Source organism: Mya arenaria, chromosome 15 (genome assembly GCF_026914265.1).
Source record: "Mya arenaria isolate MELC-2E11 chromosome 15, ASM2691426v1".
Taxonomy (NCBI): domain Eukaryota; kingdom Metazoa; phylum Mollusca; class Bivalvia; order Myida; family Myidae; genus Mya; species Mya arenaria.
This window is the reverse complement of record NC_069136.1, coordinates 43672779-43697190: the sequence shown is the minus strand read 5'-3', so window position 1 is coordinate 43697190 and position 24412 is coordinate 43672779. Positions and strand designations below refer to the sequence as shown.

At 36.3% G+C, this 24412-nt stretch overlaps 2 protein-coding genes across 3 annotated transcripts; both read left to right on the top strand.

Moving 5' to 3' along the window:
* Positions 1 to 9027: 9027 nt before the first annotated feature.
* Positions 9028 to 17669, top strand: LOC128219404 (uncharacterized). The gene is made up of 9 exons (XM_052927215.1): positions 9028 to 9166; positions 11102 to 11183; positions 11516 to 11592; positions 12565 to 12698; positions 13068 to 13170; positions 15549 to 15624; positions 15892 to 16307; positions 16719 to 16852; positions 17198 to 17669. Exons 2-9 carry the CDS (start codon positions 11114 to 11116, stop codon positions 17301 to 17303), a joined length of 1116 nt encoding a protein of 371 aa, XP_052783175.1. The 5' UTR covers positions 9028 to 9166; positions 11102 to 11113; the 3' UTR covers positions 17304 to 17669.
* Positions 17670 to 19519: 1850 nt separating this feature from the next.
* Positions 19520 to 23510, top strand: LOC128219918 (uncharacterized protein MAL13P1.336-like). Of its 2 annotated transcripts, none has more exons than XM_052928091.1 (5): positions 19520 to 19650; positions 20786 to 20861; positions 21231 to 21439; positions 22575 to 22675; positions 23127 to 23510. In XM_052928091.1, the coding sequence occupies exons 2-5, from the start codon at positions 20792 to 20794 to the stop codon at positions 23230 to 23232; spliced, it is 486 nt and encodes a 161-aa protein (XP_052784051.1). In that variant the 5' UTR covers positions 19520 to 19650; positions 20786 to 20791; the 3' UTR covers positions 23233 to 23510. The 2 variants fall into 2 exon arrangements, with proteins under 2 accessions (XP_052784051.1, XP_052784052.1); XM_052928092.1 differs by lacking the exon at positions 19520 to 19650 and adding an exon at positions 20002 to 20072.
* The last annotated feature ends 902 nt before the right edge of the window (positions 23511 to 24412 follow it).

The following is a 24412-nucleotide window of genomic DNA, read 5'->3' as shown; positions in this document are numbered from 1 at the left end:
GGGTCTAATAATATTTAGAATCAAATACTGCGTGTACTTGCGGAGGGTCTCCATATATAGAAAAGAATACTACATGTACTTGCGGTGGGTCCCCATACATACAAACGAATACTGCATGTAATTGCGGCAGGTCCCCATACATACAAACGAATACTACATGTACTTGCAGCGGGTCTAATAATATATAGAATCAAATACTGCGTGTACTTGCGGAGGGTCTCCATATATAGAAAAGAATACTACATGTACTTGCGGTGGGTCCCCATACATACAAACGAATACTGCATGTAATTGCGGCAGGTCCCCATACATACAAACGAATACTACATGTACTTGCAGCGGGTCTAATAATATATAGAATCAAATACTGCGTGTACTTGCGGAGGGTCTCCATATATAGAAAAGAATACTACATGTACTTGCGGTGGGTCCCCATACATACAAACGAATACTACATGTACTTGCAGCGGGTCTCATAATATATAGAATTTAATACTGCATGTACTTGCGGCTGGTCCTCATATATAGAAACAAATACTGCGTGTACTTGCGGCGGGTTCCCGTATATAGAAACAAATTCTGCGTGTACTTGCGGAGGGCCCCAATATATAGAAACGAATACTTTACAGCGGATCCCTATATATAGAAACAAATACTGCATGTACTTGCAGATGACCCTCACATATGTGATATGAATGTTGTACACATATTGTAAAAACGTTGGATATAAATGCTGTATACTCCAATAGCGTTGGATATGAATGCTGTACACTCCGATAGCGTTGGATATGAATGCTGTACACTCCGATAGCGTTGGTCAAGGATATGAATGTTGTACATGCGAAAAGAGTTGGATATGAATGCTGTACACTCCGATAGCGTTGGATATGAATGCTGTACACTCCGATAGCGTTGGTCAAGGATATGAATGTTGTACATGCGAAAAGGGTTGGATATGAATGTTGTACACTCCAATAGCGTCGGATATAAATGCTGTACACTCCGATAGCGTTCGACATGTATTCACCCAAAGCGTTGGATATGAATGCTGTACACTCCAATAGCGTTGGTCCAGGATATGAATGTTGTACATGCGAAAAGGGTTGGATATAGATGCTGTACATTCCTATAGCGTAGAAAATGAATGCTGTACACTCCGATAGCGTAGACTATGAATGTTGTACACTCCTATAACGTAGAATTTGAATGCTGTACACCCCGATAGCGTTCGACATGTACTCTACCAAAGCGTTGTATATGCATGCTGTACACTCCAATAGCGTTGGATATTTAAATGTTGTACACTTAAAGAGCGTTGGATGGGAATGCTGAACACACCAATATTGTTCGATATAAATGCTGTTTACTCCATTATCGTTGGATATGAGTGTTGTATACTCCAATAGCGTTGGATATGAGTGCTGTATACTCCAATAGCGTTGGACATGAGTGGTGTACACTTTAAAAGCGTTGTATATGAGTGTTGTATACTCCAATAGCGTTGGACATGAGTGGTGTACACTTTAAAAGCGTTTGATATGAGTGCTGTATACTCCAATAGCGTTGGACATGAATGGTGTACACTTAAAAAGCGTTGGATATGAGTGCTGTATACTCCAATAGCGTTGGACATGAATGGTGTACACTTAAAAAGCGTTGGATATGAGTGTTTTATACTCCAATAGCGTTGGACATGAGTGGTGTACACTTTAAAAGCGTTGGATATGAGTGCTGTATACTCCAATAGCGTTGGACATGAGTGGTGTACACTTTAAAAGCGTTGTATATGAGTGTTGAATACTCCAATAGCGTTGGATATGAATGGTGGATACTCCACAAGCGTTTGATATGAATGGTTTAAACTTTAATAGCTTTGGATATGAATGGTGTACACTTAAATAACGTTGGATATAAATGTTGTATTTTCCTAAAGCGTAAAGATATGAACGGTTTACAATTTAAAGGCGTTTGATGTAAATGCTGTACACTTCAATAGCGTTGGACATAAATGCTGTACACTCCAATATCTTTGGAAATGAATGGTGTACATGCAAATATCGTTGGAAATGAATGTTGTATATTCTAAAATTGTTCGGTATGAATTTTGTACACGCGAATAGAGTTGGAAATCCATATTTCTTTGGAAGATTTCCAGTGATGTGTCTTAGAGATGGAAACTGTGCCTAAAAATGTATTTAATGCATAACCAGAGGACAAACATAAATGCACTAATGATTTTAACACATCAACATGAAATGCTACAAAACTTTAATTAATTTTTAACAATGAAATAAATATACATTTCCTACATTTTTAGTTTTAGTTCCATCTTTTAAGCCATAAATCGATTCTTTGATAAAGTGTTTTTAATTGATACAAATGATAAATATGGATATCAGACATCAACAGTTCATATAGTCATTCGGAACTCCTCGGCCATTTTTTCAAAAACAACCTTGGATGTATTTGGACGGTTTACATACTAAAAAAGTGGTACGTTTAAGTCCGCTGCAAGTAGATCGCGTAGTAATTTTATTTAGCAGTTAAACTTTGTGACTTAACTCTTGGGATATTTAATTATGTTTGCAATAATACAATTCAATGGCAATCAATTTAAACTTAGATCAATAAATACAACTCTAACACACTACATTTAATTAATGATATAATTCAAAATTTTACGAACTACTTCAACTGATATACCTGCATACATCCGAGGTTGTTTTTAAAAAAAAAATGGCCGAGGAGTTCCGAATGTTCATATAGTGTGTCCATTCCTTATGTTTTAAGACTTAAACAATCACAATCGTTATTTAAGAACGTTGGTAACTATTTTAAGGATAGAAACATTTTAAGCTCTACTTCCGTTTGAATCCGTTTTCAATATTATTATGTTTATAATAGGATGACATACAAGATTGCAATGTTTGATGTATAGTATAAATGAAATATTTTTAAACTAAGGTGTTTTACTCCTAAATATGGTGTTTCACATGCTCAATTAAGTTAAAGTTTCTAGCATCATGTACAAGTTTTAAAGTTATTATTGCATTTATTTTATCCGCACGTGAAGCATCAATTGAACAGTATGCGTATCATAATAAAATAAATCTACAATTTAAAACACTAATACATATGGTTAAAAAACAGCCTGACTTCATTTTCAATGGTGCTCAAAACAGCACGACCTAAAATTTACACAATCCATAACTTGTCAGCCGACGTTGACAACCGACATCTACACGGAAGTAAGATGGTGGACGCTGTTATGTGATTCTCGGGTATATAAACCGTACCTCGCTATTTTCAAACCACAACCAACATTTCTACAGTTGTCATCACTCCACCTCAAATCAAGGTACGAACATTTACTTTATTAATTTTCAAATTTCTATTTTTTTCTTTATTTCTCAAATATCGATTGTAAAGTGAGTGGTTGGGTGTTGTTGTTTTTTAAATTACTATATACTAAATACAAATATAGGTTGCTGCAAGAAAGGATATCTATAAAGTTTTGAAAAACAACAACAAAAAGGTATATTAAACTATATTTAAATTAGACAATAAGACAGTGGCAGTTCAACAAAAACAATCACAATCAATTAAAAAGAAAAAAAATATTCAACGTAAGTTGATTATGAAACTTTCGCAAATACGACTAAAGCATGTAAACCGTTTGTGTATTTTTTGTTGTTTTATAACAAACCGTGTAGTATATCATAACGTCTGCCACGGTCTAGACGAAATTAACTTAACTTAAACAAACTATGACTAAAGTTTACTTAAATTAAATTCTTGGATATTGAATGTTAGGCTAACGTGCACTTTTGTTGAAATAACTCTATTACCACGGCACCCCTTGTAGATTATTTTTGTTATATTATCCCCCTGCTTTTTCCAGATGCAATCTTTCACCCTCGCCGCCCTTGCCCTGATCGCCTGCGTCGGAATGACCATGGCCTATGGATACGGCTACGCCCCCATCCCCGTCCAAGGTGGCGGCGGCGGCATTGGTGGAGATGGTGGTCTCCGTAAGTACCAATAAAATATATTTCAACGAAATCTTATAATAACGATTATGGCGATTTGATGTCGGTGTATCCAACATTACGAAGGGTTCATATATGACTTATGATTCAGTGAAATCTTACAACAGTTCTCAATATGGTGATGTGTGATATGTGTCGTTGAAACCAAACTAATTACGTAAGAAATCATTCCAAACTCCATTTCAATATTTCAAGCAGAATATAATTTTAACCCCTTGGGTATAAAATGTGTCAGATTTACAGTCCCGTGTGTATGTTGTCACTCCCTATACGTTAGTATACTATCTATAGCTAAATATAGCATGTATAATGAGGAACAGCCGCAAACCGTTACAATATTACAATAGAAACTACAAAAACAAGCCCAGCATTAAAGGCCAAAACAGATAAACAACAACGAGATACGCAACTGAACTTTAAAGTAAAATACAGACTGACGGTTAATAACGTATAAGCACGTTACTACTTGCTCACTCCTAGATACTTTTTGCATCCTTAGGCGCGTTTAATATCGTAGCCAATGGCAAGACAAAACAAGAGGCATACCTTGTACGCGCATTAATTTAATGGTATCCATTAAAGATGCATATATGTGTTTTCAGTGATGCTGATCGGGCTCCTGTTTGTCCTGATGCTGCTGTTCTCCAACAACTCCTTCTTCAACAGTACCTCCACCGTCACCCCCGTCACCATTGTCCAGGGTTAAACTGACCGCTCTACAACACCATGGTGAGTTAATCACACTTTAAAAATCTCACTTTTTCTACTGTAAATATCAGCTCGAACTCGTATAAATAATAAATGTTCTTTTTTTCACAAATATATACGTAGTGTAGTGCTGCAGCGCTCTAAAAGCTGCACTCTCACAGATTGAAAGTTTTGACAACTTTTTGATTTATTGTCTTGGAACGACTCAATTTTTGCAAAAATCCATGGAAACCAGTTATATTAGTTTGCTGACAAAAATTAGATTTTTATATTTAAGTTCAAAAAATGATGTTTTATGCAATTTTCTTAAACCGTCAGTATACCGTTAGTAACGGCTTAAGCCATAAAACATTAATTTCCGAACGGAAATATGAAAATCTGCGATTTGATTTCTTTGTCAGCTATCTTATATCATTGGTTCGCAGATATTTATGCAAAAACTTGCTCTTTCCGAAGAACGCGCCATAATGCTGTACAATGAAACTCTTTTGTTAAGTGAAATTCTCCTCATTATTAACCCAATAAAACAACAAACTTTCAAAGAATACATTTTAGATATAATTACATATTATCTTGTGTTATATTCTTAAAGACTATTAACATGTTTAGAATCGTATTAATCTATAAAACAACGTTTCTCATACACGGTTCTATAAATTTCAGAACTGTTGACACATGCCGACAACATCCGGCTGGGTAGACCACGTGACAAGTCATCTGGAAAACCACGTGATACCCACTATTTATTGTTAAGTTTATTGTTGAATAAAAGCGTTGACAGTGAAGTTTTTGTAGTTGTTTTTTAACATTTTATTGTCGAGACCTAATGACGTTGTTAACGGAATCGTTTTTTACTTTTAAAAATGAAATATGTTATGATGTGCAAATAAAGATATATTTAAGTATGGCCAAACCAATTCGTTTCAATGTGTAGCGTCCGCGGACGGATATATTTTTATCTTCCCGATCGAAATAAACAACGCATTGGCCAATGAAACGCATTGGCCAATGATCTCATCGAATAGTTTAATGTCCTTTTACTTTAATTCAGACTACAACACACAAGTGTAAATAACATGCTTCATACTTTGTATTAGACAGTACTTAGTCTTTACATTTTATATCAAAAATATGATTTCTATGTGATTCCGATTACCAACACACTGAAATACAAGTTTTATTATTTTTAAGTCATTTTGTAGTGAAAATCTAGCTAACACTTGAAAATGGTACAGAATGGACACAGGAGGCTCAAGTATATATACCACTCATTAAGTATTCGTTTTTTCTCGGGGGCTCGTTTTTTTCAGGATAGCTAGATAGGTTTTCGTACTTTAGATTGAAGCTATACATAACAGCTATTTGGTATTGCTTAAAACATGCCTAGCTGAATCAGTTGTCGGACGTTCATATTTTCCAATCATTATCACATGTATCAAGAGCATAACTTTTAATGTTACTTACACGTACCTGTCATACACCATTCGGAGCTCCTCGGCCATTTTATCGAAAACAACCTCGGATGTATTTGGACGGTTTACATACTCAAAAAGTGGTACGTTTAAGTCCGCTGCAAGTAGATCGCGTAGTAATTTTATTTAGCAGTTAAACTTTGTGACTTAACTCTTGGGATTCTTTATTATGTTTGCAATAATACAATTCAATGGCAATCAATTTAAACTTAGATCAATATATACAACTCTAAAACACTACATTTAATTAATGATATAATTCAAAATTTACGAACTACTTCAACGGATGTACCTGCATACATCCGAGGTTGTTTTTGAAAAAAATGGCCAAGGAGTTCCGAATGGTCATACACTGTATGTAAATAAAACTATCGAATCGTTCTTTGAAATCATTCTCAGATTGTATTATTTAAGGGTTAAAGGTTGTTAGTATGTACTTACACGAAAAATGGTTTGATGCGATAATATATTTATCTATATAAGTAAATACTAACAACATTTGTCTTTCTACTGGTCCACATGTTCTTGTGAGAACTACCTAGTAAATGGGCCAGCCCAGGGGCGGATCCAGGAATCAACGTTAGAAGGGGCGTAGCTTAGGGGCGCAACCTTTTGACATGCACCCCTCCCTCTGAACCGAAAGTGTATGGCATAAACTGTTTGTATATGGATTGGGGGTTAAGAAATCAAGAAAAATTAACAATTTGTAGTTGGAAATGGTGCATTATGGGCGTATTTTATTATTTTTTATCTCCTAAATTGACATAAAAAGTAAACTTTGACGATTTTAGAGGGGGCGCGCGCCGGATGCGCCCCCCTCTAAATCCGCTAGTGCAGCCCCTGTTTATATCTATCGCTTTACCTGATTAAAATCAGTAACGGCTCTCTGCTGATTTGCTGAAATAAATGTATTGGAAAAACTTTAGAAATACTGCCTTCTCATAATGTCGAAAGAATGTTTGTATTATCATCGCAAAGTGATTCTATCAAACTAACGGATACGTTCAACTGTAACTGTGCTTATTATTGTTTAAGCCATAACACATTAATTTTCGAACGGATGTATGAAAATCTACGATCTGATTTTTTGTCATTAATCTTATATCATTGGTTTGCAGATATTAGCTCTTTCAAAGACAAAAAAAGTAAAAACGGTATATCTGTGAGAGTGCAGCTTTAAATACTCTTTTAATTAAAGTAGTAGTAGACTTAGTGTACTTTGGTATCATTTTGCTGTGGCTAGCGACGGGGTATGTGCTCTCAGGGGTATGTGCTCTCAGACCAAACCGTTGGCATTACTAGTTGAAGCGATATGTCAAGCCTACTCAACTAGTTGCTTACCTAGACTGGCCTCAATTTAACCGAGACTGGCCCCTCTCGTGTACTTGTTTGATGTATTCATTTCTCAGGGAGATGTAACCTTGTTTTCTCGCATCGATGAATGACATCTAAAACATAACACAACCTAATAGATGTTACAAAAGGGGGCCGTCTCTGTCAATGGAGGCCGGCTATTTTATGTGTGCAGAGACTCGGTTATGCTTGTATCGTTACAACACGCCTTCCTCCAAGGGTGGTTTAGAGCCCTATTGTTGATATCATTACCAACGAGACAGACACTCGCATCAGTTATATATCAACTGGTAAGACGAGGTCAAATCGAGACCAACTTAGCAAAAAACTGCATAAAATGGTAGAAAGCATAGACATGAACAGACTAACTTTTAATTGTATATTAATTTTAATAATGTGTTTAATTATTGTTTAGTATATTATATGTGTGTAAACAACATACATTTCAGCAGTTTCTCTCACATCATTTTACGTTTTTCAAAGTCACGAGCCCCAGCACCAACCCATACCAATTCAATGTTTACCGCTTTTTAATTCTCTTTGCCAAATTGTGCACACGCGTCGACTATACTTTCTCATAACGCTGCAATGGCTAAAACAGCACGAACCTCAGTATTTTATGGCTTACCAACACTGATTACATTTCACAAGCTAAAATAAAACATAAACACGAGCGAAAGACGCTTTAAAGGGGCAGTTTAACTTTATCTCGGTAAATCCTTATAATTCTGACTGAACGGCGGAAACGCACTTGTAACAACTAATTCGTTATCAAAAAAGAATATAACAGGATGTTGTTTAAAGTTGTTTGAAAATATGGCAGATCATGCTTTAGTTCCAGTAAGTTAGTTGAATTATTGTTTTTATATAATTGCAATCTTGAATCACGAAAGTATATTCAAATAAATACCTCATTTGGCGGGGATTCTACCAGCAGTTTGTGCCCGCAGGGCGGGGATTTTACTTGGGATTGGCTGGACCGAAAGTCAATGTCCCTGCTATTGCCCAGACCTAGGGAGCCTGGTTACAATTGACTGGTGCATTAGTGTTTCGGTTCCTTACATCACAAGCCACACTATTGTAGTTGACAGTGCAGGTCCAGACCGAGGCATTAGCCGAGGTCCATTCACGTTCAGGGGCTGACTGACCGGTCCTTATAATGCCATATGGCCCGAAGTGGTATCTTATATTTCTTATAATTTACCGAACACTCTTTCACCATTTAATAATTTTTAAAGCTCCTTTGATGTGTTTTATTGAACAAATCTTATAAAGTTAAATTGGGAAAAAATGTCGTGTAAATTGCAAGCAGCACTCACCAATTTTATGACGTCAGCTTTTTGGTGGTTATTATAGCACACAATAAATACAATACCTCAATATTAGCAAATTTCAGCCAAAACAATAACGTCCCTTTAACCATGAGCAATAGGTTTTATGACATTGACAAACTGTTGATGACAAGTAGAAAACAACATAGTAAACGTACACACCCATACGTTCAGCACGCTGTAACTGCGCACTATTCTTATTCAATCTACAAAATCAGTTGGATATACACATTCATTTAAGAATACATAAAAGGTAAGTAAAACAATCTATTTTGTTTTACCATGTTGACAGTGTTTTCTTTGTTTTCGTCTCACATTAGCTCACATAGTTGAATAGTGTCAAGTACAATGGGCGTGACCGTTCCATAACTAACGTGCAAATAAATTACACCGCTATCCATTTTAAAGTGACACTCTTATTCAAAATCAATGCATACACATGTATAACAAACATAAATTTTGAGTGATAAACCTTTAACTACTTACTAAATAATGCATTTCTGGAAAATATTAATTTCTGATAACAAGATTATAACCGTGTATTTAATAGCAGAGATCGCAAAAAATGATACTAAATGATTGGTGAATGCTAAAATATTACTATCGTCTCATAAGGTAGAAATACCTAGTTTTCTGCACCTTTCTTTCGAATTAAACTCGATATCCTTCATAAGAACCATTGTTTTTGGCATGTATTCATCCTTTTTGGTATGTTTTAAAAAATGTATTTATTGTGGTAAATCTTGTTTTGGAGTAAGAGTGCATCTTTAATTGATTTATACCATACGCTATTTATTGAACGTTGCACTTGAACATGGTAACGGCGCAATAGTCAGTAGCAGGTAATACTAACTGAGTATTAAAGGTATACATATATACATAAAACAGCATTTAGATTAACCCGTACTGGGGCCATGATTACGAACAGTCTCAAGTCCAAGTCTAGACTCAGACTCAGAAATTCACTTTTATTGAATTACAAAGTATCATATTTATTCCATATCTTTTACAAAAATATATATGAATAATTGTAAAAAACTCAAATAGTAATATATTTCAGCAAATTTCACCATCAATGCTTTGATAGAAGGAAAATTACAATGAAATGAAGTTTTGCCATATTGAGTCTTGAGTCGGAACTCAGACTTGAGACTGTTCGTAATCACTGCCCCAGGTGTCTTCTGTGAGGGGTCATGAGAAAGTACTGCTGATGGGGATCGAAACCACACAGTATTGGGTGAAAGACGGACAATTATACCATCAGACAACTATCACTCTCTTTTTGATATTGTGTTGTGGCACATTGGAAGCTGAATAACAAACGAACAAACAAGACACATAATAAACATTCAGTCACGGTCTGCACATATATTTACAAACAGATTTTCAATCAAACATAATAAGGGGGTACCAGCAAAACGACAGAAGGGTTCACCTGAAGGTTATGACTGTTTTCGAGTACTTTACCTCATGCGTAGCCAAACATTAATTATATAAGCAATTGGACTTGATTAAAGATGCACTCTCACAGATTAAACGTTTTGACATTTTTTTTTTATTTTTTGTCTTGGAAAAACCATGGCAACTAGTTATATAAGTCTGCTGACAAAAATTAAGATCGCAGATTTATATATATTTAAGTTCAAAAATTGATGTTTTATGCATTTTTCTTAAACCGTTTAAGCCATAAAACATTAATTTTCGAACGGAAATATGAAAATCTACGATCTGATTTTTTGTCAGCAACCTTACATCATTGGTTTACAGATATCTACGCAAAGATTTGCTATTTCCAAGACAAAAAATAAAAAAGTTGTAAAAACGGTAAATCTATGAGAGTGCAGCTTTAACGTAAAGACAAAGCATCACAAGCATTTAAGTCTTTGACTGAATATGCAGTGTAACCACACGATAAAGTACTAGTACAGCAAACTGCTGTTGATGTTACAGAAAGAATGTTGTTAACGACGTTTGTATCCAGTGTTTGGTTGTTTAGTCTTATGTAGAGATGTGAAATAAGGGTATTTTGGAAATGGGCCATAACTCTGTCAAAAAGTGTTTAAGTTTGTATTGACATAACCTTAGCAATAACAGAATAATAATTCACATGACCATATCACTAGAATAGTTTACGTTTTTACGTTGTTGTTTCTACTTCTGAAGATTTATTTGGGCATCGTCTTTGAAGTTTCAGGAAACAATGGTCGACCAGCGAATGTCAATCTTGCTGTTGGTTTGTGGGTTTGCGGTGCATACAACATTGGCGCAATGTTAGTAATATTGTCTTATTATAATTATCGGCTATATAAAAATCTTACAATTTCTGTTTCACAAAAAAGAGCTTTATCCAACAAACATGAAATATTCTATAAACAAATTTGAAACCGTTCATGATTTTTATATTAAACAAGAAACATGAATCATGGTGGCTTGGCTGTGTGGCATGTTGTAAACTCCAACTCAAACGTAATGACCGAAGATAATCAAGATATGTTTGTCGAGATGACATTAAGAAAACAACTATCGGAGAGTACCATTTTACCATACACCATGCGGAACTCCCAGTAAAGTGTTATAACCATGCTAATATCTTTTCGTATAGGGCCACTTGGTCCTGACTTCTTCAACAACATGAACGCTATGGTGACCAACATGAATACCATGGGATCCAACCTACAGGTATGAGATGCCATCAGTTCATTAACCATTTTTGACGTTGCTGTTTTTGCAACGATAGTCAACCTTCTGTCCTATGGCCGTATCCTCTTTCTGTTTAAAATGTTGCAACTGTCTATTCATCGAGGATTGGCTTAAAGGGAGCGATTTTACAATTGGTTTTACAATTGGTCTGCACCTATAATCATTACCATTACCGAAACCCTTTCCCTTCAATTCAATTCGCTAAAGACGTAGAGGAATATGAGAGGTTTAAATACTAGTAATTGAGATGAGTAAACTCTATCTAGCTTAGAATTACACGGCAATGCAATCCTTGGTAATGTCTCAGTCACATTTGCTCGAGAGGTAATTGCGGCGGCCACATAGGATTTGCGGTGGCCTCAGGGTTACCCTAGGGCGTATTCCTATCTTTTACAGGCCGTAGGGGTCGCCGTAGTGCTTTGTTCTAGTTTCAGTTCTAGGTTCACCGTATAGTGCTTCAACACGATCATCAACGGATGCACGGTGGCCTTGCTTTTGCCGTGCGGCTATCATAGAGTATTATGAATAGCGGCCTTACGGAATCCGTACTGTGACCTTGCGGTATGTGACCCACCCTGCGGGCAACGCAATGCCCAAGAACGGCCCCGTCTGCTTGCACGCCACGGCCCCTGTGGCAGTCTGCGCTGTGCGTGGAGCAGGCATACTTGTGGCTACTATGTGTCTGCCTTGGTATTTGTAAAACACCTAAGGCCGCCACAGGGACGCCCTAGTATGTGGCCATGGGAATGCTTCAGCGGCCATTTTATTGATACTGGCCGCATATATTTTAGACCACGCAGCCGCCGCGGGAAATGTGACTGATGCATAAGGATCCTTTTAGGGCTCTCAGAAAAAAAAACGACGAAAAGTGAAATGTTGGTTCCATTTGCCATTACCCCAGTGTCATTTGTACAATGTTCGCTTTCAAGTGAAATCATAAATCCGCTTTAGGTTATGGGTGACTCAATCCGGATCAACGGACAGGCGATGGTAGAGGACGACAAGGTTAGGGCGGCAGAGGGCGTGGCGTTCGCGGGTGGTCGAGTCTTCTACTCAGCAAATGGCGGGCTTGGATACGCGTATAAGTATGTAATCTGCTCCTATATTTTCATTTAGTTTCGCTTGTTACATCTAAATACAACATAATTACATGTTTATTTAATGTGTTAGTTTTGCTTGAAGTATACAAACCCGCAATAAGTCCATGAGTCCCTGACTGCTCTCACCTTTGTCAAATTCTCATAAGAGATAAACTATGTTAGAACTTTTGGGACACTTGCCCATCGTTGAATAATAACAGACTGACCATTTCATACTGTTCATCGTATCAATTTCAACACATTGCATACGATGGACGGAAACCTTTCGTTCGCGGATACCCGTGCCACACCGGTAATACGGTAGTGTACCCTCATCTTTCCGATCGCTATTTTACCACATATATACTGTTTCAGTTCGTCTGATGGTGCTTACACTCAGTACTCAATGGACGGCGGAAGTCCACCCCACGGCTATATGTACCACACAGGGCCGTCCGGAACGTCCATCCGTACTTGGTGAGGCGGACGCTCAACAGAAGCCTACCCAATCGTTAAACGAGACTGGACTCCTTATTTTTCTTGTCATATTATGATGTTGGTTCTGATGTGAATTCTAACAGTAGCTTAATAAACTAATATATACATTGGCCTATTTCGACGCAAATAAGAAACTACAGAAGTATGTGGAATATTTGTAGGCATTTTATACGGTTTTCCTCGCTTTCTGTATTTAAAGCATTGAACCAGATTTAAGTCATGTTTATTTTCGTTTCTTTGGTGTGTTTGTTCCTAAACTATCGTTGTAATTTAAAAAAGAATTGGATATGCAGCCGTGCAAAAATCTTCACCATTCTGTTATTTATGTGTTTTTAATGCATCTGGATTCATCAACACCGTCTTACATTAAGGTATTATTGAATTGTATCCAAATGCTTTATTATGTACTAACAAATGGACATGTACGCATAAATTATATAAAGCTTGTCAACATCGTATTATGACTTCGATCTTTGTGAACCGCTGTTCTACGTTGAACCCTTTTAGTGATTAGAATATCAGGGGGGTCCAACGTAATTTGTTTTGCCGAACTTTAAGTGAGGGAAATGTTAGATGTGGAACAAAATGGCTGGTTGTGAAAGTATTTTGGCGTTTTGGGAGGATGTTTCGACCTGGTATGTACGATTTTAACCTATGTTTCTAGAGACCTTAATAACAAATGTATACAGTTGTTTGTTTGATGCAGAATCAGAATAAGCAAACGTTAATATAAGAGCAATTAAGACACGACCTGCACGACATGTGTATAATTATAACAAATGAGTTACCCAATAAGAACGATCCGCTTATTTGTTTTTCAAACTTACCTACCAGATACACTTGTATACTATTCTAGCAATTCATTCATGTGCTCATTGAATTAATAACTGTTTATACCAATGTAAGAACTCTTGATGTAACACGAACGTCTCGCAATACGGCAACTAAAATGCAAACATTATCAGTCTGATACTATTTTACCACGAAAATCATGAACATACGTTTAAAAACATTGAAAGTCTACCCCCCTGGTAGTTGTCTGGCAATGGATCTTTAGGCAAAATATCAGATGACATTTAGTAGTTACGCGCTTGAAACTTAGCGTTATTTATTGGAATCTTAAATTAAAATTCTATTTATTTCAAGTGAGTACCTGTTGTTTTGTGGTTAGATTTAATTCAATTTGTAAATCTTCGAGAACAAATATAAAAGAGCAAAACTGTAAGAGTGTCCCTTTAAACATAAACTTTATTTTTTATGACATTGACATTCAGTTATAATAAGTAGAAAACAACAATGTAAATGCACAACTCGGTACGTTGTGCACGCTTCAACTGCACAACATTCATCACCAAGTAAACATAAGTTGGATATACACATTTATCTAGGAATTCATTATTAAAGGTAAGTAAAAATCTACGGGTTTTTTTTGTACCCTAACCATAACTCTAACCCTTGAACAATAACTAACACTATCTTGTAATTCAGAAACATTGTAACTACGTGTCAAACTTTTTATGATGGATTAAGACTAAGTGGTTATTTGAATTTTTCTATCATCACTTTTAATCCTTATAACAAGTAAAAGTTGCTAATGACGATGCTAGGAAATGACGAATTGAACTATTTAATTTGTATTGATAAACTTATATGATGATGAAACAAGTGCAGATGTAATTTACTAACAATACTATAGTTTAGACATGTATGAACGTGCAAGCAAGAAGCTTTGTTTTCAAGCATTCGGAACTCCTCGGCCATTTTTCATCGAAAACAACCTCGGATGTATATGGGCAGTTTACAATGTCAGAAATCTGTACAGTTAAACTACGCTGCAAGTAGATCGCGTTGTAATTTGAATTTAGCAGTTAAACATTAAATTTTTACTCTGGGATTCTTGATTTTTATGTTTTAAAGTATACACCTTACTAGCAATCAACATAAACTTAGTAATACAAAAACACGTTAAAACACTCCTATTAATTAATATTTTTATTTAACATTTTACAAACTACTTCTACTGATGAACCGGCAGTCATCCGAGGTTGTTTTTGATGAAAAATGGCCGAGGAGTTCCGAATGGTTTTAAAGATTAAAATGCTTGGATTGCTTTCCCGAGCGCCTGTTGTATATATCTCAAAGAAGTAGAAACTGTTCTAGTTTTTATTTTGAAGTTAGAACCGAAGCTAAACTAAGAATCAATGTCTACGTTTGTGTCCCTCGGTCAGTTTACTTTGGCCCCATATCTTGTGCCTGTTAACAGGGCCTATATTTGAATGTTTGACAACTGGGCTAGTCCCTATAGTTCTTAGTGTTTTATTGATATGGTCTTATTGCTGCTACATGCGACATTTCCAGGAAACCATGGTGATCGAGCAACTGTCGGTCTTGCTGTTGGTGTGTGGGTTTGCCGTTCATACAGCATGGGCTCAATGTTAGTATTACAAATACTATATTTCCAATGTAACTTCTTTACATTATTTTGTTTATTATGGTTTTACTAGACACTTTTGAACGGTTTCATTTCATGACAGAGACGTAGTGAATTCCAAACTAGCCGTGTTGTGTGTTCGACACACACGTTAATGTACCAGGAAGATGATTAGTAAGCCTGATTTACGCCAAACAATCAAACTGACGTTGAGAAATTGTGATGAAAAACATATTTTATTGAAATATCACCTTACGGTTTTATTTGCAGACCATTTTACTGCTTTTACGGGGCCTCTTGGTCCAGACTTCCACAACGACATGGATGCATTGAGGACAAACCTGAACACCATGAAGACCAACCTCAAATCCAACCTTAACTTGATGGAAAGCAACCACAAGACCAACATGAACACGATGAAGTCCAACCTCAAAGCCGACCTGAACACGATGAAGGCCAACCTCAAAGCCAACCGCAACACGATGAAGGCCAACCTCAAATCCAACCGCAACAAGATGAAGGCCAACCTCAAAGCCAACCGCAACAAGATGAAGGCCAACCGAAACAAGATGAGGAGCAACCTTAAAGCCAACCGCAACAAGATGAAGGCCAACCGCAAAGCCAACCGCAACAAGATGAAGGCCAACCGCAAAGCCAACCGCAACAAGATGAGATCACGCCTGCAGGTAGGCGTCGAATTCAGTGTATCAACTATCTTTGCATATGGTGTACTTAAAATGATTCACTTTAATACTTTGTCTGTTTAAAAACCGTTAAATTACCACACGCTAATGTTATGTTCATCGACGGTATGCTTAAATGGAGCGAGTTTACAATAGATCAACTATACCACCTAATTCTTCCTTACCCTAACGGAACACCTATCCATTAGACAAGATCAATTATAAACTCTAGTTAGCCTACAGTTTAACACAAACACCATTCGTAGAAGGTGTCGTTCAGGGCTGTCTGCAATGGAGGGGTGACAGCGAAGTATTGGTTCAGTTTGCTTCTACTTCAGTGGACCTAATTCGCCTTTAATCTTCGAAATGTATACTATTGAACCCTTAATCAATTATAACGGCAATACCATTTAGGTGATTGGTAATATCATCCGGATCAACGGACAGGCAATGGTAGATAACGACAAGGCTAGGGCCGCAGAGGGGGTGGCGTTTGCGGGTGGTCGTGTCTTCAACTCTACCAATGGCGGATTTGGATACGCATATAAGTATGTAATCTGCTCCTATATTCTCATGTAGTTTTATTTCTTACTATTGATTACAACATATGTACCTGTTCGCTTCTTGTGTGTGTTTTGCTGTTGTTTTGTTTATTACTGCGACAGCTCTCGTAGCTGTCGATACATTGATAAACACCGTAATAAGTCAGTGTTTCTCATTAGATTTGTTAATTTATAGGCATAATATATGCTTATTATATTGGAAACGTATTTGTCGTTAAATAATATGCTGTTTGAACACTCTAAACGCTGAGGATGGAGAAAGCCCGCTCGTGGACCATTCGGTTTGGTGGTAGTATGCAGATCTTTCTTCTACGACTTAAATCGTTTCAGTTCGTCGGATGGTTCCTACACCCAGTACGCAATGGACGGCGGAAGTCCACCCCATGGTTACATGTACCACACAGGGCCGTTCGGAACGTCCATCAGCACTTGGTGAGGCGGACGTGCAACAAAAGCCTACTCAATCTAGATTTATTGGACCTTTTTGGATATTTTGGCATATCATCATGGTGTTTATGATATGGACGCTTACAATATCTTTGTAAACTTGTATATGTTGGCCAATTTGAAGCAAATTAAAATCTACAGGTCTACAAAAAATACAGATTTGTGCAACATGTGTAGGCATTTTATACAGTTTTCCTTCCTTTTTGTATTTATGGCATAGAGCAATATTTTATTCATATTTATTTTCATTTCGTGTTTGATCTTATTTACGATGGATAAAATTTAAAAAAAAATGAGATGTGCATTCATTTTGTATTCACCTATGGACATTTCGTAAATAAAACTTGTCAACATGGATCTTTGTGATTTTCTGCGTTATGCTGAAGCTTGTTTTGCATGTTCTTTAGTGATCAGAACATGATCGGGTCAGTGCAGAATGAAAACGTCTGCAAAAAAGAAATCATTTTACGAAGGATATATGTAAAGAGGCGTAAATATTATTGTTATTGGAAATAACCTAGACAATCTCAACCTCTTCCCATGTTTCTTTGCCAAATTGTGCACATGTGTCGACTAAAATAATTATTTCCTTGTATCGGTTCAATGGCAATCACAACAAGAACACAAGTCAGTTTTTATGCTTTACGAACCTTTATTACATTTAACAAGCCGAAGCAAAACATTTATATTAGCCATCAAACCACATCCTAGACTCACGTGAGGTTGATACGTGTTTACAATAATGATAATATTTTTTAATAAGCTGTTCGAGACCGATACTTTAAAGTGACAGTTTAAACCATCGTATTTGTAGTCGGATATTTTGATTTGATTGAAATGTGACAAAACACTTTTACACTCTAAAGAAGTTTTTAAAACAGGTATTTTGTTTATGATATTTGGAAAAAGTTGCACAGAATACGTTTCGTTTTTTTCGAAAAGCATTGGTTGATAGCTAGTCGTTATGTCGTTGTATGTGTCTAAGTTTATTTACACTCGCACTCGGGCCTTGCCCTTTCGGCGGGTTATCCGTTAAGAGTGTTAGTCAGTTAAGGTTTTTGGAGCATAGTGCACAGACAGAATGTAACCCTGGTTAGAGCTACCCTGGTTCTTTAACGTGCTCCAGTATATAGCACGTCCCTCCCGGAAGACGATTAGTATTTTTAGAGATGCGACGGGGAATCGAACCTGCGACCCCTGAATTGATAGTCAAGTGTGTGAGCACTAGACCACGGATCCGCCATCGTTATGTCGTTAAATAAGTTTTGTTCTTATACAAGTCACGGATAAGTCACGGTCTATAGGTACATATGTTTACAATGTTCAATGGACAATGGTCTATGGATGTGACTTTAGATTGTTAGAAATGTGAATACTTATCAATAACACATTTCTTTTCAGTTTTCTTAGTCTTTGTTGTAAAGGGACCGTTTTGATTATTTGAATAGTGAAACATTCGACATGTTGTATGTTGTTTTAAAGAAATGTTAGCCAGACGGCTATAACAATGATCTACACACCTATTCGCTGCCTTTTTAGATGGACTGGTCGCTGGTCAGAAATCGCTATATATTCACGCGCACACTTGTCGTAAATGTTAACGATAAGAAAAACAGGGTACAAGTCTGGTTTACCGCAATGATTGGATTACTGAAAAAGCCGATTAATTTCAGGCGATTACGCATATCAAGCCATAATGCCGACCTGAATAAAGTAAAAGAAGGCGATTACGCACCTAGATATCAATCTTAAGCGTAAAGGATTTTTCACATATGTCCTAAAATTGTTCCACAGACATTTACTACGAAATGACTCATTGGCTGCGATTCGAGTGGTGCGGGAATACATGCTTTATTTCATCTTTAACATGTTTCTGACAACATGGCGCTCTCTTGATTTAATATGTTATATATCAATTCATGTCATCGCTGCTTATATAAATCACTTATAAGAATGTTTAAGCTCATGTTTACCCTCAATCGAATACTGGTAGAAAAATATATTCACATTTAAACCTATTCGGACGCGTCTTTGATATATTGCATAAAAAAGTGTCTAGTTGTTATCTTGAATTTACAAAACAAAAACTATATGAATCATACGTTTTTGTTTGTTTGTTAGATATAATTGAATATGAACAAACTTAAATAACAAATACGAGTGTGTCCCTTTAAACATAAACTTTATGTTTTGTCACCTTGACATGCCGTTTGTGGCAAGTAGAAAACAACAATTTATATGCACAACCCGTACGTTTTGCATGCTGTAACTGCGTAAAAACCATCAGCTGTTAACAATTCAGTTGGATATACACATTATTTCAGAAATCATTAAATGTAAGTAAACTTTTTTTCTTGTGCCATGTTTGAAAGTGTTTTATTTCGCCTACCATATCAGAACAGTAAGAAGTAGAATGGTCGGAACAGTTCTATAACTACCGTGCGGATAAATCACAACGTTATACGCTACGTATTGAACGCTTTCTTTTAAATGGTACAATACTCTTGAGTCACCAGCAGCCGTCGTGATTAAAATTATGGATTCGCTCTAACAATAACTAGTATTGTCTTGTAATACATTGAAATACAAAGCGTAGTTATTGCATGACAAATGATTAAAATAAATCAAAACGATGTGGTTATTGGACATTTATAATAATATAATGACAATTCTTAGGTTTGGCCAAATAGGGTCTATGTTTACCGTCATCTGGCTGGTAATGTTTCCCGCTACGAACCAAAAACAACACTAGTTTTCAGTTAAGTAATCTGCATTTATAAACTAATGTATTTACTAACAATACAACTATATGCTTTAAAAATACTTACCTGCAAGTATGAAACTTTCTTGTAATGTTTTACATGACCGGATTGCTTTCCAGGGCGCCGTCTATATAAACACTCGATGATGTAGCATACTGTGCTACCGTCTCCGCGGCCTAGTAGTTAAGGCATCAGCCTACGGAGTGGGATGTCGTGGGTTCGATCCCGAGCCGCGTCATACCAAAAGACGTTAAAAGTTGGTACAAGTGCCTGGCGCTCGGCATTTAAAGGGTTGTGCTTGGAAAAGTGATGTACTCAGTACTGGTTCAACCCTGGAAAGTTGTATCCTGTGTATCGGTGCTTAACACCGAGCACGTTAAAGAACCAAGAGGTCTCTTCGCAAAGAGCAAGGGTATCGGACCCGGATCTCTTGATCTCTGTTTCACCAATGTCTGGATTTGATAGCGAATTGCTGTCACTTCTATCTCATGTCACTTATGGCATTTAAACATAATTTATGTCGTGATGGCGTCACGGCGGGGTCAAGCCATAATGCAGCCAATGGGCGCGGGCAGACCTTGATAAACAAACAAACAGGATACTGTGCTAATTTTTATATTGACGTTTGCCTGGTAAGTAGGTTTATAAAACCGGAATCCGACGCTGAACATTAACCAATTTGATATGAATATATTCTCCGTATTTTCAGGAAATCATGGAGGACCAGAAACTGTCTGTCTTGCTGCTGGTTTGTGTGTCTGCAGTGCATACATCATTGGCTCAATGTAAGTATAACAAATACTTGGCACTTTTATCTAAAGTTCGTACCATGACTTTATTAGATATATATATATACATTCTATTCGTTTTACAAGTAAACTTTTTTTACATGAAATACGATATTTAATACCTATTAAATTTGTAAATATTATAAAATATTACGTGTTTCGTTTCTCCAAACTGTTTCAAATGGTTTAATTTCATGCTTGGGACATAATACATTCGATATGTGCTCGACACAGAATTTACAACTGATAAGTTAAGAAAGCCTGATTTAATGAAGAACATACAAGCGGAAGAAAGGTATTACTGCCAATAAGTTGATTGAACTAAAAGAACACGTTAATGTATATATTATTTTAATTCTGTTGCAGGGCCCCTTGGTCCTGACTTCTACAACAGCATGGATGCATTGAGGACAAACTTGAACACCATGAACACTAACATGGAAACTAACATGAACACAATGAATACTAACCTGGAAAATAACTTGAACACGATGAACACTAACCTGGAAAATAACTTGAACACGATGAACACTAACCTGGAAATGAACCTAAACAACATGGCATCACGACTGCAGGTAGATGTTGAATTCGGTGTGCCAACCATGTTTGCCTGGTGTTCTTTAAATGATTGCCTTTAACACTCGGCATTTTGTCTGTTTAAAACCATTATAGAATAACCACATCAAAATGTTGTCTAATTCATGAACGGTAGCTTGAGTAGAGTGATTTTGCAACGGATACTTAAATACTTATATATGTTAACCCCTAACCCTTCCACCTAACTAATAACACAAGACTATCGTTCGGCTACAAATTTAAGGAAATGTTAAGGGTAATTAGTAGTGTTTGAAAATCGGACTCCATTTGCTATCGATAATCGAATCGAATCGGCCAAGCATTTCGATTTACTATCGGACAATAATCATAAGTTCATAATATAAGTAAGGAATACAATCTTTATACATAGTATCATTATGATTATTTAAATGGTTAAACCTGGAATCAGTACGTCTGATGCCATAGTCATGCTTTTTGCAACAGTAAGTAAGTTTCCAAAATAACCTTTTTCTGTCTTTAATAACTTAACGAAAAACCACATACTTAATAATATCAAATCAATTGCAAAATGATGCATACAGCATCAAGCAAGTCTCAGCATTTTATCAATGTAAAAGGATATTTATATTTGTGAACCAGCTAAACATTCAATAACGTGTTTTATTGAACATTTCATTAAAATATCTTAATTTCATAAAACTTTCACAAAAGAGTAAATTAGTTAATAACAAACAATAACAAAAAAGGTTTAAAAACCAGTATGCATCGAGCCGGTATCCCCGGTATTTGTAGGAAAGACTGGACCCACTACACAATAAAGACTAGTAATTAGTGGTTTAAATGCGGAATCACTTCGAGGGGTGAAAACGAAAAGGTTCTATCTGCTTCTTTATTTTATGTCACTTAGAAACTTTTCGCGTTCAACCGTCGAATTGTAAACTCTAGCTTGCTAGCTCTAGTTATACGCAAACACTATCCGTAGCAGGGGCCGTTCAGGGCTAACGGAAATTGAAGGGTGAAGTATTTGTTCAATTCGCTTCTACAATTCGTATTTGCCTTTAATCCCCGAAAAAGTTAATTCTCGAACTCTTCTTCAATCATAACGACAATACCCTTTAGATAATTGGTAATACAATACGGATTAATGGACAGGCAATGGTAGAGGACGACAAGGCTAGGGCCGCAAATGGCGTGGCGTTCGCAGGTGGTCTGGTCTTCAACTCTGGCAACGGCGGGCTTGGATACGCATATAAGTATGTAATCTGCTACTATATTCTCATTTTGTTTCGATTTTTACTACTGACTACAAAACATTCACCAGTTTGTTATGTTTGTTTTCCTGTTGTTGTTTTTTCTTTTCTTTCTTTTTCTTTGACTACGACAATCTTGTAGTTTCAAATGAAATATACAATCCCCGTAAAAAGTGGCTGAGTTTATCATCGTTTCTAGTGTTATTTTTAAATTGCTAAACATTTCCACAAACATGCTTATAATACTCGGAAACTTACCAATCGTTAAATAGTAACAGGCTGACTACTACAGCTGACCACTTCATACTGTTCATCGTATTCATTTGAACATGTAGTAAGCGACAGATAGAGAACATCCGCTCGTGTGCCACACTGGACCATCCGGTAACGCGGTAGTCTACCGTCATCTCCTATCTACCCGATCGTTATTCTACCACATAATTATACGTTTCAGTTCGTCGGATGGCTCCTACACTCAGTACGCAATGGACGGCGGAAGTCCACCACATGGCTACATGTACCACACTTGGCAGTTTGGAACTTCCATCCGCACTTGGTGAGGCGGAAGTGCAAAAGAAGCCTACTTATTCGAGACTAGACTTCTACATATGTTTCTTGTTATGTCATAAAGTTATTTCGGATGTGAATGGTAACAGTAGCTTAGTAAACTAATATATTTTGGCACAATGGAAACAACAGATCTACGAAAAGTTTGTATTTTCAAACATTTTAATTGAATTTTGTATTTAATGCCAAAATTTATTACATGTTAATTTTCGTTTCTAAGATGTTTCTATTTCTATAGTACTGTTGTGATTTTAAATAAAAATGCAATATTCGTAAGTGTGAAAATATTTACCATTTTTGTAAAAATTGCTAATGATGCATTGGAATTCATTGACACTGTCCAGCATTAAGGTTTCCTTAAAGTATAGTTAGCAAAGTAGTTTTAAGGGAATGAACACGTTTTCTTCCTTTAGTGACATGTGACCTACAAGTCTTCAATTTCATCTTCAGATCTACGTTATATGTCACTCCAAACAACAATCTACCATGAAATGATTATAAATGTTAACATTTAAAGAACATCTGAAAATCGAATAAGACCTGCACATATCAAAGAGGGAAAATATACCATTTCCATGTCCACCAAGTACGTAAACAATTAATAAATGAAAATGCAATAAAATTTCTTCCTACATACAGATTACTTTCATATCGATCTATACACTCCAATCCTTAAACAATGGTGTGTCTACTTAGAGAAATCTGCAAGAGTTTGCAATGATGTCTGATGTCTAATTTCGGATGTCAACACCATTAAGAAATTATCAATAGCAAATGGACTGTTCAAAAGTTATTTTTTAAATTAGCTTCAATATCAAAGTTATCTTTATTAAATGCTATTTCCCTCAAAAAATATATACGCTACGTATTGAACGCTGTTCTTCAATCCTTTTAAATACTGTTTTCATTACTAAAAAAACCCACCTGATTTCAGTTACATTGCTTTTTCCAAATTAAGGCGTTCCACAAATTTGGAAACGATAACGTATTGTTGTAACCGCCTAAAGAGATATATTTTTCATTAATATACAAAGTATTTCCAAAATAAATACATATTTGTTGTGAACTAATAAATGGTATTGCATGAACAAAGACCATACCAAATTGTTTTATGTTTAGCGTCAACCTTTAGTACGAAAACCTATCTAGCTATCCTGAAAAAAACCGAACACC